The following is a 13,971-nucleotide window of genomic DNA, read 5'->3' as shown; positions in this document are numbered from 1 at the left end:
TGATGTTTTTCCTATTATAATACATAATTTTCTAATTACACAACTGTCATTCAGAATAGTGCTCCCATGATTTAACTATCAGTCTGACTTGGTTTCCCATGTATTCTTTTGTTCATTAGCATAGATTGAAAGAAGCCCATGTAGCCCTGGAACCTAGATACACATCAGATCAGTTTCAAAAGTCAAATTTATATGTTCAGATAAAAATATTTTACATTCTTCTCTGTTCTACACTCTTTGTTAAAGGCATTCCCATTGACTACACAGATATTTGAGCTCATCTATATCTATCTATCTATCTATCTATCTATCTATCTATCTATCTATCAACTCAGTTCTTAAATTATCTTTAAGATATTTAAGAAGTTTCAGAGAATTATTTTTACTACTTTAGTGCAAAGGGAAATTAATAATTGCTTTTCCATAGTAGTTCTCATAGCAAAACAACACGGCTTCCATGTTTCAGTTGAACAACTTAGGTTCTGAAGTAGGCTTTCTTCCAGGTGAGAGTAGCATGAGTTATTTGAGGCACTGAATAGTTTCTGAATCCTTCATTAAGTTTAGGCAGTTTATAAAGTTAAGTTCTTAAGGCCCTGCCAACATATCACATAGAATAAAAAATCTGAATGTATTTACTTTTATACATTGGAAGAGGCAAAGAGGAAACTAGAAATGGGAAGTTGTTATTTAAATAATATGAGATGTCAAACTCTATTCACATCAGTTACGACTATGAAATGTAATTTAATATGGAGACTTTTGACTGTTTTTTTAAAGTTGCACTCATCCATTTTTATTGTGTATTTCCTCTGTAGGCACCATGATGATCCTACTTCTGGATCCACCTTGCCTAAGTCAAGTGAGGATGATGATGATTTTGATGACAAGGTAAAATTTTGCTTTTGAACTCAATACATTTGTACAGAAATGTGTTTCTATGGTGTTTACTATTGAACTTCTGTAGTGGTCTACCTGTTGTCATTCTGTGGACAACAGTAGACAGTTGGTGAGAAGAGATGTTTTCATAAGCCTGTGGCTGGTGACTAATTGAATACTTCTTTAATTTGATAAACAACAAAGATCAGGTAACTATTCTGAGATAATAGGGAAAGAATGAAATACACAGTTTAAGAGAATTGTATTAAAAATAGAAATTCTATAGAAGAGGAGATTTCAAATATGGTAAATAATATTTGGATAAAATGTCACTTACTATGATTTATAAACCATACTAATATGATAATATTACAGAATCACAATGAAAAAGAGACTCCTACTTGAGAACACAGAACTATTTGTGGAAGATTGATATCTGCTTTTAAGAATATCTCCAGCAAGATGAATATCTCATGTCATTTTTAGCAAAATCATTCACCTTAGCATTCATGTTCTTTTGTGATAGCTGTAGGCTTTATTTTTGTTATTCCATGTCTGTGGGTATAGACCTTGACATATAGAAAGCGTTCTACTACACAGTTGCAAAGCCAAGTCCAACAGTCAGAGTTGCTTTCTAGTACACTCTAATTCCCAGTCATCTATTAGAGGTTTGAAAGTTGTAAAAAACATGAATCAAGATTTTAGGCAAATTTCTCCTTCCTGATGTGAATACTGGATACAAGTTTACACATATTGGAACCATATTTGAAAAGGATTAGCTCAAATACCATCTGGAAGGGTAATGATAGCTTGATATTTTCATAATGATTTTTTGTTCAATCATGAAGTACCATTTTATATGACATAATTAGAAAAAAGAATTTTATTATGCTGTTTATAGGGTGATAGAAAACCTACATTTTCTTAAATAATACTGGTAGTTATAAAAACTTAATTATATAGTCACATAAACTTAATCTTTCTGAATTGAAAACTTTTATTTGAGGTTGCAAACTTTCTACATTGCCAAAGTCATCCTTCAGTTCCAGGGATGAAGTGGTCTGCTTTATTTGGCATGCTGCAAACCAAGCTTAAAACTAATTTTCTTTTTTTTTTGAGTCAGGATTTCTCTTTGTAACTTTGGCTATCCTGGACTTGCTCTGTAGTCCAAGCTGGCTTTGAATTTATAGCAATTCACCAGTCTCAGCCTCCTGAGTGCTGGGATCAAAGGTGTGCAAAACCGCCACCAGGCAAATTTAAATATTTTTAATTTAATTTTAAAATTTTTCATATATGAATATTGTATTTATATCATTTCACTCTGCCTTTTCTCCACTTCAGCTTCTTCTGTATATGTCCCTATCTGTTTTCAAATTCATGACCTCTTATTGTTTAATTATTATTCTTACATATATAAATATATTAGTACACATATATATATATATATATATGTATGTATATATAATCTACTGATTATATACATGTATCTCGGGCTGGCCACTTGAGATCAGGTAACCTGTCAGGAGGTTTGTCCCTGGAGAATACTGATTTTTGATTTCATCAAGGGATGGTACCTTGTGAAATTTCCCCCATTCACCTTGGTGTATTTCCTGATATTTTCACTATGCAAGTCCTGTTTAGACAAACATATTTAAAATTTCATGAGTGCAGCTTTTAATTCATGTCTAGAAGACAGTATCTGCAGTAGGTATACTGACTCTCTGACTTTCCAGTCTTTCTGTCTCCTATTCCATGATGTTTCCTGAACATTAGGAGTAAGGACTGAAACTGTAACTGTACCAGGTAGTGTCAAGCACCCAACAGTGACCAATTATTTTCATTTTTACTAGTTATGACTCTCTGATAGTCTCTACATGCTACAAGGGAAACTTACCTTGGGTGAGAACTGTACTCATTGGTGAGTATTAAAAAACAGAAATTATAATGATTGGGGAAAATGGCAGTAGTAGGTTCTTCTCTAGATTCAGTGACCTCCACTGCCAAGGACGCTGCTCAGATTTGCAGTACCAGGTATGAGTTGCCTTCTACTGGGTAGGCCTTAAGTCAAGCTAGACAGCTATTGGATACCACTAAGAAGAAAGTACTACGATTGCACCACTGGAGATATCTTGTTAAACAAGTCATTGTTGTGGATCACAGGCTCTGCAACTAGGTAGAGCTGTTGGTGCTTTTCTCTCCTGGTGGCCTGCATAGCACCTTTGGGGTATGAAAGTCAACCCTCATGAAAAAGCATTCCAGGCCAGTTCCTGCTGGATTTCTATGAGTCCTGTGTCTAAGGTGTGTGATGTCTCCAGTAATAGAGTCTTAGCTTCAACCTGAAGAGCCTGTATTTCTATGGGAGTCTCTTAGAATCCACTGAGCAACAACTCAAAGGGATGTTTCACTTGCCTGGAGCTGAAGATTTTGTTAGACAGTCTATGGATCTTTGGGATGCAGCATCTTCCAAAGTGGTGTAACTTCATTTAACTTATTTATATATGCACACATACATATATCATATATATTTTCATGTAAATATAAAATAGTATGCTCTGTATGGATTTTCAATCATCCTTAGTGTTATTTAGCTTTCCTTCCTCTCTATGTATTATTGTTCTCATTCTCCTGTAGTTAAAATCTGCTTGTCCCATTTTTTCCCCTTCTAGACATCTGCATCCTACTATCCCCCTCTCTAGAGCTCCTCCCTGGGCTTCCTTTATATTTTTCTATCTTCTTTTTTTCTCCTTTAGTCCATACATTTTTATTTGCAGGTGTGCACTGCAATGAATCATTGGTCTAGTTTGAGGCCTCTGGTTTCTGCTACACTCTCAATACTGAATCATCAATGGGACCACTCTTTGATATCATGTTGTTGCCCTGTGTCATGGAGATCCTGCAGCTTAGGATCTTTACATGCTCAGCAGATCACAGATTAACTGGATATTGGGAGGAGCCAAATTCTTAGCTCTGTATCTGGACCTGGGTGGTAGCTGAGTTGGTCATCCTGCCAGCTCTCCCACATCCTCACCAGCAGGGTGAGCTCTCCAGTACTGCCCAAGCTAGCTCACACAATGCCTCAGGCAGCAAAGGGTGGAGCCAGCTCTTCTGCTCTCATCACTGCATGGCAGATAAGAAGCAGGGCCAGCTCTCCAGTTTTCATGCCCTCAGGGCCAGATCACCCACACCCCTTCCACTAGGGTCAGCCCTACTGTGCTACCCAAGTGAGATGCAGGGCCCACAATCCTGAGTGCTGCATGGAGTGAGGGATGAGGAGAACACTGTGTAGCCCTTCATTATAAATGTGGTCCCGTGCAGCACTCCAGACCAAGGACAACCACATGGCCTTTGGTGATAACTTGGGCCATGGACATTAACACAGACCCCTCTTGCTGAATGGCCACAGACTCAGAAATGCCCCCCAGCACCATTGCAGGCCTAGATTTTACCAGAGCCTCAGATGACTTCGGAGGAAACTCATATCAGGTTGTTCTTCTCCCTCACTGAGTCTCCAGATCCACCTCTCTTCATAGTGCTCAAGCTTCTCTGCTTTTCTCTCTCCATCTCTCCACTACTTACCTGTGGCTCATGCTGTGGTTGCACCATTTGTTGGGTGGGGTCTCTAGTTGTCTTATTCCTGCCCATTCTGCAGGGCTGTGGTTGTCTTCAAGTGTCTCCAACCTAAAGCTTCCAAAGGACATAAATCTCTCGCCAAAGTTTGACACAGCACAGTGAAACTGTAATTCAACAGAGAGTCGTCCAGTCTCATGGTTGACCTGCCACCACGACCAACTTAAGAGACTGGCAGAAAGGCTACTGATGAAATGTAAACACAGTCGGACATGTCCAGTCAGTTGTGGGTCTCTGTTCTGAAGGCACTCTTTTTACTGGGCTAGGATGTGGCTCTGGGAGTCACAGTGACTCAGACAGTGGTCAGTTTTCTCAAAGGAAGAAGGCACAGACCCACTAGCACTTGTGTTTGTTACTGGCTCTGTTGATGAACAGTGTAATTCAGCATTTTCCTAGGAGCAAGAACAGCCGCCACCTCACTTCTTAGTGCCTGCTCTGCCTCCCTTTAGAGTAGGCAAACCCATTTCTCCACCACCTATGCTCACTTCTTCCTCTCCTCTCCTTTCCTGTCTTCTAGGTTTAGAAGCCATCTGCTGGTAAACTCTAGAATTATTGTTTTAAAATCGAGATATTTTATTTTATTAAAAATGTGAATTTAGAAAATATTCCAGACAGACAGAAAGCATATTTCTTGCAAAATCATTGTTATATTTTGATTGCCGAGGAGAGGAGATAGAAAATTCTGTGACCAAAAATAGTTTTTTATTGGGATGTTTGAGAAGAAGTAATTTTTAAAAATGAATACTCATTTTCTATGTGGAATGTAACAGTTAAGCAATATAAGGTTAACTTCTTTTATAAAATGTATACAAGTAATCAGTTGATAAGTAATCTATGGACTTGTGTCTTGTAAACTTCCAGTTTTGTTTTATACAGTGGTGAGAGATAAGCTTAGTGTAGACAGCATGCATAAGGTTGGGTATTGAAATAATTGTTTTTAGACACATTCTTTTTTGTTTTATGTATAGTTTCTTTTAAATCGGGGAATTCACATATCCTAAAATGAGTAAGAAAACATTAATTGCTTTATTTTTGGTATTAATTTTAGCCGAGTTCTTCTAAGCATGCTCCTGCTAAATGTCCTAGTAACTTAGGTGGGGCTGGAGATCAAAGATACAAAAACGAAGCAAAAGGAACAGTGGCAGGTAGGAACTATATTCTGTGAAAGTGTTACTTGGCAGAGTATCTGTTTCTAACATGAGTACTGATGCATCTAGTAGTCAACGGACTTCCCTGTCAATGGACACTAGTGAAAAATGGAAATGAAAGGACACTGAAGGCACCTAATACCAACTTAACAACAGGGGAGACTGAGACTGTTACTAACGGAGTTTGCTTATGGTTACCAGTTCACAGCATTCTTATATGCAGTGTCTCTGGGGAAGTAAGGAAGAAATGAGTACAGGGAATGAGTAATAATAAATATGAAAATAATAATAAAGGAATAAATAAAGAAAAAAGGACAAAGATTTTACTGTACTGAGTATGAAAGCAAGGATACAAGTGTTAAGAATATGAAAAAAGTTGTCTTCATGTAACAACACTGGCTTGAGAAGTAAGGAAAACTTGTTCCAATTTTCATCACCATCTCACTGTTACAAAAGGTCATTAATGTCTGACAAACTGCATCATGAAGAGGTAGATTTACTTTACTATAGATAAATATTATTTCATGAATCATTTAGTAAATATTACTCTGATTATTACCAATGTCAGCCAAACATACTCACAATTTAATGTCACAAATAATGTTGCTCCTTTCATGATACTGATATATAAGCCAAGATGAGAACATCAGGTAGAAGCAAGAGATGATAAACAATGTCATCAGCATTTTAGTTTCCTGAGGTTCCATTTACTAATTGTTGGGGTAGAGCCTGTACTATTACAGTCCTAATCAGAAAGTTCTCCCCTGTGTCAAATGAGTTCAAGTATATTCCATACTTTCTCCTCTGTCAGATTCAGGGTATCACGTCTTATATTGGGGTCTGTGATCCATTTAAAGTTGAGTTTTGTGAAGAGTGAGACAAAAGAATCTCTTTTCATTCTTTGAAATAGAGCTATGAAATTTGACCAATACCCCTTGTTGAAGATGCTGTCTCCTTTTCAATGGCTCTTTGTCAAAAACATGCATGTAGAAGCATGGGCTTATACCTTGTTCTTCAATTCTTCTTTATTGATCAATGACTTTGTTTTTAAACCAGTACCGCATTGTTTTCATTGCTACAGGTCTATAGCATAATTTGCAATCTAGAATGGTGATACCTCTATACATTCATTTATTGTTCAGAATTGCTGTGGCTATCCAGGATGTCTTGTGTTTTTGTATAGAAATTAAGAAATTAAGAATTGCATTGGAATTCTGATGAGGATTGGATTAAATACAAAAAATACTCTAAGTAGGATGGCCATTTTCATAATATGAATCTTATCAAATCTTGAGCATGGGAGGAATTTTCATCTTTTGAAATCCTCTTCTGTAGATGTATCCAACCTTCCCATCAAACAATAAACACAGAACCAATGCAAAGAAGAAAGCCAAGAGGTCAGAGCCAAGAGCCAAAACCTTACCCTTCCTCCTGCAGTGGTCCTACCTCTCCGAACCAGAGCTACCCCTCTGTTAAAGTCTTTATATAGAGTTCCTGTCCTGCCTTCTCATTGGTTGTAAACCCAACCACATGACCGCCTCCTCACAGCCTGTCTGTATAGGCCTCCAGGTTTTCCATGATTGGTATTAAGATTAAAGGCATGTGTATCCAATAATGGCTGTATCCCTGAACACACAGAGACTTACCCAGCTCTGCCTACTAAGTGCTGGAATTACAAGCGTACGCTACCACTGCCCTGCTTTCCTATGGCTTGCTAATAGCTCTGACCCCCGGGCAACTTTATTTATTAACATACAAATAACATTTTAATACAAATAAAATATCACCATATTTCCCCTTTTCTATTTTAATAAAAAGGAAAAAAAAGAAAAAGCTTATAACTAATATAAGAAAAACTATATACAAAAGGACAATAACTATATACAATATATACAAGTAATAAATACCTAAACAATGTCTAGTCCATTTGTATTTGACAAATGCAGAGAAAATAATTTCATTATCTATCCTATTTTTGTAAGTCCAAAATGTATCCTAATTAATCTTCAACTATAACTAACTAACCTTCAACTATAACTAACTAATCTTCAACTCCCTCAGAGACCCAAGAAGGAAATAATATTAGCTAACAAAAATAAAAACAGGAAGTGCACATAAGCAACCTCCAAAAAATTTGTGAGTTGACAGAAACAGACAGCTGTCTGGACAGTCACCTGAGGTTTCTCCGAAGTGCTGGGGCATCATCTTCAGCCTATAGGCCCAGCATATCCGACAGACTCATTTGTGAAGCAGGATGTACACAAGGTCAACAGTTCAACCTCACATTGAGTGAGAGTAGTCCATGTACCAGAAACACCTGAATTCCACCAGTGTCATGTCATGATTCAGGATTTCAAATTCTGGAAATTGATGATGGTTTTCCAACTCAGCTGTCCATTCTTCCTGGCTGTGTATATATGGCTTCATCTCAGCATCCCATTCTTCTCCATATCCCTCCATCAAATGCCAGTCTACTATTGAGAGGCGTGAGCTTAGTTACTCTTCAAGAATAACTGTTTCAGCTGCTGTTCCATTGCACATCAGAGGCCATCGGCCCACTGCCTGTTCAGCTGCCTTCGAAGAAAAGGGCACTATACCTTTTTCGAATTGCGAAGGCCACTTCAGGGATGGTGCCATATTGTCCTGGCCTCTGAAGATGCCTTTTGATAAAGCCATAACCACACTTGTTTTGGCAAGAATCAGTAATCCTTTGTTTTATGTCCTGTTTGTCCATTTTGTCCTGTTGATTCGAGGATACTTTGTTGTCCAGTGGCTAACTTTTGCCACAATGAAAGTTAACTCCATATGCAGTTTCTTCAATGCCCATATTTTCTCTGAAGTAGATTGGTACTGCCAGGAGCCGACATGTCTCATAGTCATAACAAAAAAAGAAAAATTTTCTAAGTTATTAAAACATTTTAAATGCCATATTCTGTAGATCTCTGAAGGGTTTGAAGATAACCTGTCTATCTAAAATATATCTACTCAATCTTGAAAACATACCTAATATAACTACAAGTTCTATTATAATATCTAACTACTAACTTTCATTTCTTTATATCCTAATAGTTGGTAATAACATTCAAGGATCAGAAAATTGCATTACATTGTTAGATGAACGGTACAATTAGAAAAATATATATAACATTTTCTAACAATATCAATTTCAATATATATAATTTGTATACAATATAAAACAATCCAATCCAATGTAAAGTATTTACATTTTTCTTTTCTTTCTTTCTTTTTTTTTTTAATAAGAACCTTAAATCTAATCTCCTTTGCTTAGCCTTTTTCCTAACCCTTGACAACAACTTGTAACCAACCCCCCTAATCAATGAAAATTATCCCAGACCCAAAACCCATTAAAAGACCAAAAAAACCAACCGCCCCACACCACCTCTTTGGGAATGTGGGCGTCGTATTCTTGAAATTGCTTCCTGCTGGGTATGGGCGAAGGTATCTTTATCCTGAAAGAAAAATTTTAGGTTAATTGTCAAATTCTAGGAAAGGAAAATATATCCTTCGTTATCCAGTCTGTGTATAATGCCAAAATTCAGGGTTTATCTCAAATCCTTATTCAAGTAGTCTTTGAGACTGGATCATCTCAGCTAGCTCTTCTCAAAATTGCTCTGAGCACTTTGTAGTTCAAAGCTGATCTGTAGATGATGTTTGTCAGCTTAGTGATGTTATTATTGTCCACGTGGAATTGTTGTTGTTGTGGGGCCCCATCTTCTTCCTGGAGACTTCAGTTGATGTTAGGCCTAACCGTGATTTCCTGCAAAAAACTGATAAGAGACTCGAACACAAAGACTATATATGCGACTTTTTAGAATTAGTTAGTACTCTATATGACCATTTATATCTTAACAAAGTTTAAAATGTATATATATCTATATATATTGATCTTGTAAATTTTGATATAAAATTCATACTTTAAGAAAAGTTTAAAGAATCAGAATAGAATCAAAGAGTTGAGATTCGTAATAGAATAGTCCCTTAATTAATTTGGCTTTTCTCCTGTCCCATAGCAGAAGATGGCTCTTTTCCTCTGGCATGATACAGGGAGTTTGCATTTTCCTTTTAACAACATGCTTGAGTTTAAAGAAGGAGAGAGCCATTCTCCAACTCCAAAGTCAGCTTTAAATTTTAATTGAACTGGGACTATTAGAAGTTAAATAGTGTTAAATCTTTAAAGAAAAGCAGAAACAAACATTTAGGAAGACATAAATTTTTTTTAGATAACATACCCATACGCCATTTCACTCTGTTTCTTAGGATAGATGATTTGTTCCTTTTCTTCAGTTGTCTCATTTGTCCAGTGTTCTTCAAATTCGTTAACCTTCATTCTCCTAAAAGACAAAAACAAAAACCTTTCCCCAAGGTTTTTTGGGGATGTTCCTTTTTGACAAGTTATCTGATTAAATGAAAAGGCATGTGTTACTGGTGTAAGTTAGTTTAAATTGGATGTTTACGATAGTTGATGAACTATCACCTCCTCTAATTAAGAGGTCTCTCTTGTTCAAATCGAACCTTTATCAATTTTGATGGTACCCACAGCTTATCTTCTCCTGTAGAAATAAAAGCAAAACCTCGTCCCCAATGTAACACATACCCTGGTTTCCATTCTGAGGTCAGCACATCCTTAAAGTATATAGGTTGATTTAATTCTGTAGTTTTTTCTATTATCCAATGTCTCTCTGCAGCTGTTGTTCCTTTCTCATTGGCATTGAGAAAATTCAAAGTTAATAGAGCATTATGTAGTCTATTTCTGGGGGTTTTTGTTAGTCCTTTTTGTTTATTTAGCATATCCTTTAGAGTTCTGTTTGATCTTTCTATAACTGCTTGACCTGTAGGATTATGTGGTATACCTGTAACATGGTTTATATTATAATAAGCAAAAAACTGTTTCATTTTAACAGAGACATATGATGGAGCATTATCAGTTTTGATTTGTGCAGGTATACCCATAATGGCCATAACTTCTAGCAAATGAGTGATTACAGAATCAGCTTTTTCAGAACTCAAAGCAGTTGCCCATTGAAATCCTGAATAAGTATCGATAGTGTGGTGTACATATTTCAGTTTTCCAAATTCTGCAAAGTGAAACACGTCCATCTGCCAGATTTCATTCCTCTGAGTACCCTTTGGGTTACATCCTGCTGGTAATGGTGTTTGATTGTAGAAGGAACAAGTAGGACATTTCTTTACTATTTCTTTGGCTTGTTGCCAGGTTATGGAAAAATCCTTTTTTAAACCTTTACTATTTACATGATGTTTTTTATGAAATTCTGAGGCCTCCAGCACATTTCCTATCAATAATTTATCAATCTCATCATTGCCTTGTGCTAGAGGGCCTGGCAGACCAGTATGGGATCGGATGTGAGTTATATATAAAGGATGACTCCGTTTTCTGATTGTATCTTGTAATTGAATAAATAATGAAGTTAATTCTGAAGCATCGTGGATAAATTCTGCAGTCTCAATATGTAATACTACTCTTTCAGCATACTGAGAGTCAGTTACTATATTGAGAGGTTCTGAAAAATCCATTAATACCAACAGAATAGCATACAATTCTGATTTTTGAACTGAATTATAAGGACTTTGAACCACTTTACTTAAATTTTCTGATTTGTAACCTGCCTTTCCTTGTTTGTTGGCATCTGTATAAAATGTGCGAACTCCAGATATGGGTTTTTTCCTCACAATTTGAGGCAAGATCCAATCAGCTCTCTTTATAAGATCAATTCTATTGCTTTTGGGATATTTGCTGTTAATTTCTCCCAAAAAATTACTACAAGCTTTTTGCCAAGCTTCATTTTCTATCCATAATTTTTCAATGTCCTCCTTAGTTAAAGGTACGACAATTTCTGCTGGGTCTATTCCTGCTAATTGACGAAGTCTCAATTTTCCTTTCCAAATCAAGTCAGAGATTTTTTCCACATAAGTTTTTAATTTTTTATTTGGTTTATTTGGTAAAAATATCCATTCCAATATAATATCTTCCCTTTGCATTAATATTCCTGTTGGGGAATGCCTAGAAGGTAAAATAACCAAAATGCAATCCAGCTTTGGATCAATACGATCTACGTGCCCTTCATGTACTTTCTTTTCTACCAAGGCCAATTCTTTCTCAGCTTCAGGTGATAATTCTCTTGGACTATTTAAGTCCTTATCACCTTCTAAGGTTTTAAACAAATTATTCAGTTCATCATTTTTTACCCCAACAATAGTTCTTAGATGAGAAATGTCTCCAAATAATCTTTGAAAGTCATTAAGAGTCTGTAGTCGATCTCTCCTAATTTGCACTTTTTGAGGTCTAATTTTTTGAAGTTCTATTTTATATCCTAAATAATTAATAGAATCTCCTCTTTGTACCTTTTCTAAAGCAATTTGTAATCCCCAGCAAGGCAAAATTTTCTTTACTTTTTCAAACATTCTTTCTAAAGTATCTGCATTTGAATCAGCTAATAAAATGTCATCCATATAATGATAAATTATAGATTTAGGAAATTTTTTACGTACCACTTCTAATGGCTGTTTTACAAAATATTGGCACAAAGTTGGGCTATTCAACATTCCCTGTGGGAGAACCCTCCATTGAAATCTTTTAACCGGTTGAGAATTATTATAAGTAGGCACTGTGAAAGCAAATCTTTCTCTGTCTTTTTCTTGTAAGGGTATTGAAAAGAAACAGTCTTTTAAATCAATAACTATGAGAGGCCAGCCTTTTGGTAACAGAGTAGGTAAAGGAATTCCAGATTGTAAAGAGCCCATTGGCTGAATTACTTTGTTAATTGCTCTAAGGTCTGTTACCATTCTCCATTTACCAGATTTTTTTTTTTATAACAAATACAGGAGAATTCCAAGGGCTGGTTGATTCTTCAATATGATGAGCATTTAACTGTTCTTCCACCAGCTCTTGTAAAGCCTGGAGTTTCTCTGTTGTTAAAGGCCATTGCTGAACCCATACAGGCTTGTCTGTTGACCATTTTAAAGGTAGAGCTGTTAATGTTTTTGGAAGATTATCAGTTGTTGTGCCCTGTTCTTGTATGACATGGATGGCTGGTGAGCACTCATTAGAATAATATCTTTTAATATTTCTCTCAGAAACATGTACTAATTTATGATTTGTTTCTGAGATTGGAGGGATATTAATCTGAGTATTCCACTGTTGTAACAAGTCTCGACCCCACAGGTTCATAGCTATGTTAGCCATATATGGTTTTAATTTTCCTTTCTGTCCTTCTGGACCTATACATTCAAGCCATCTTACACTTTGTTTCACTCTAGATAATGTCCCAATTCCTAAGAGTTGAATGTTTACCTCCTGAAGAGGCCAAGTTGGATGCCAAAATTCTGGTGCAATTATGGTAATGTCAGCACCTGTGTCTACCAGACCAGACAACAAAACACCATTTATTTTTATTGTTAGTTTTGGTCTTTGTTCATTAATAGAAGTTTGCCAAAAAATTTTCTTTATGTTTTTTCCTGTATTTCCTATTTTCTCTGTTTCATCATCTCGACTAACATGATTTATTCCAATAGACATTTGGTTATTTAGTTGCTTTGAGTAGGGGTTTCCTCTACAACTGCAGGAAAGGTTTGAACTGGATTTACTGTGGGGGCCTGCCTGAGGCCCCTCTGGGAGTTTCCCGAAGCTCGAGGCAGAGGGTTACCCTGTCTGTCCCTTGTTGATCTACATTCGTTGGTCCAGTGTTTTCCCTTACCACACCTTCTGCATACTCCAGAAGGAAGGGGCATTCTGTTGCCAGTGTTCCTTGAAGAAACATTATTTCTAGGAATGACCTGTTTACAATCCCTTTTCAAATGTCCTTGCTTTCCACATCCAAAACATCTAACATTGCTCAAACCTTTTGAAATTGCTTTTCCTACCCACATATCATCATGGTCATAAGCCTCTACATTAACTGTATCTCTAATCCAATCTTCCAAAGGTGCAGATCTTGCCTTTAACGGCCTAATTATTCTTTTGCACGCTGCATTTGCATTCTCAAAGGCTAAAGATTCAATTATTATCTGACTAGCCTGTGAATTCGGGACCATTTTTTGTACTGCTGAAGTCAATCTTTGTAAGAAGTCTGTGAAAGATTCTTTGGGGCCCTGTATAACCTTTGTAAATGACTCAGTTTTTTTTCCTGGTTCTTCAACTCTGTCCCATGCATTCAAAGCTGCCGTTTTACATAGAAGTAGGGTTTGGACATCATATGAACATTGTGTTTGTACTGAAGCATATTGGCCTTCGCCAATAAGCTGATCCTGGCAGACTTGTATTCCGCTATCCCTCCATTGTCTT

General features: G+C 36.5%; 1 protein-coding gene across 1 annotated transcript in view; it reads left to right on the top strand.

Moving 5' to 3' along the window:
* LOC128100953 (ankyrin repeat domain-containing protein 7-like) overlaps window positions 1-13,971 on the top strand; it is a 32,526-nt gene that overhangs the window by 11,403 nt on the left and 7,152 nt on the right. The window contains exon 8 of the mRNA XM_052723684.1: window positions 816-888. Within this exon, the coding sequence (XP_052579644.1) occupies window positions 816-888 (73 nt within the window). The remainder of the gene's footprint in view (window positions 1-815; window positions 889-13,971) is intronic.

This window comes from Peromyscus californicus, unplaced genomic scaffold (genome assembly GCF_007827085.1).
Source record: "Peromyscus californicus insignis strain IS unplaced genomic scaffold, ASM782708v3 Scaffold_7__1_contigs__length_154581171, whole genome shotgun sequence".
NCBI lineage: Eukaryota > Metazoa > Chordata > Mammalia > Rodentia > Cricetidae > Peromyscus > Peromyscus californicus.
Note: the sequence above shows the minus strand (reverse complement) of the source record. Positions and strands in the feature narration are given on the sequence as shown.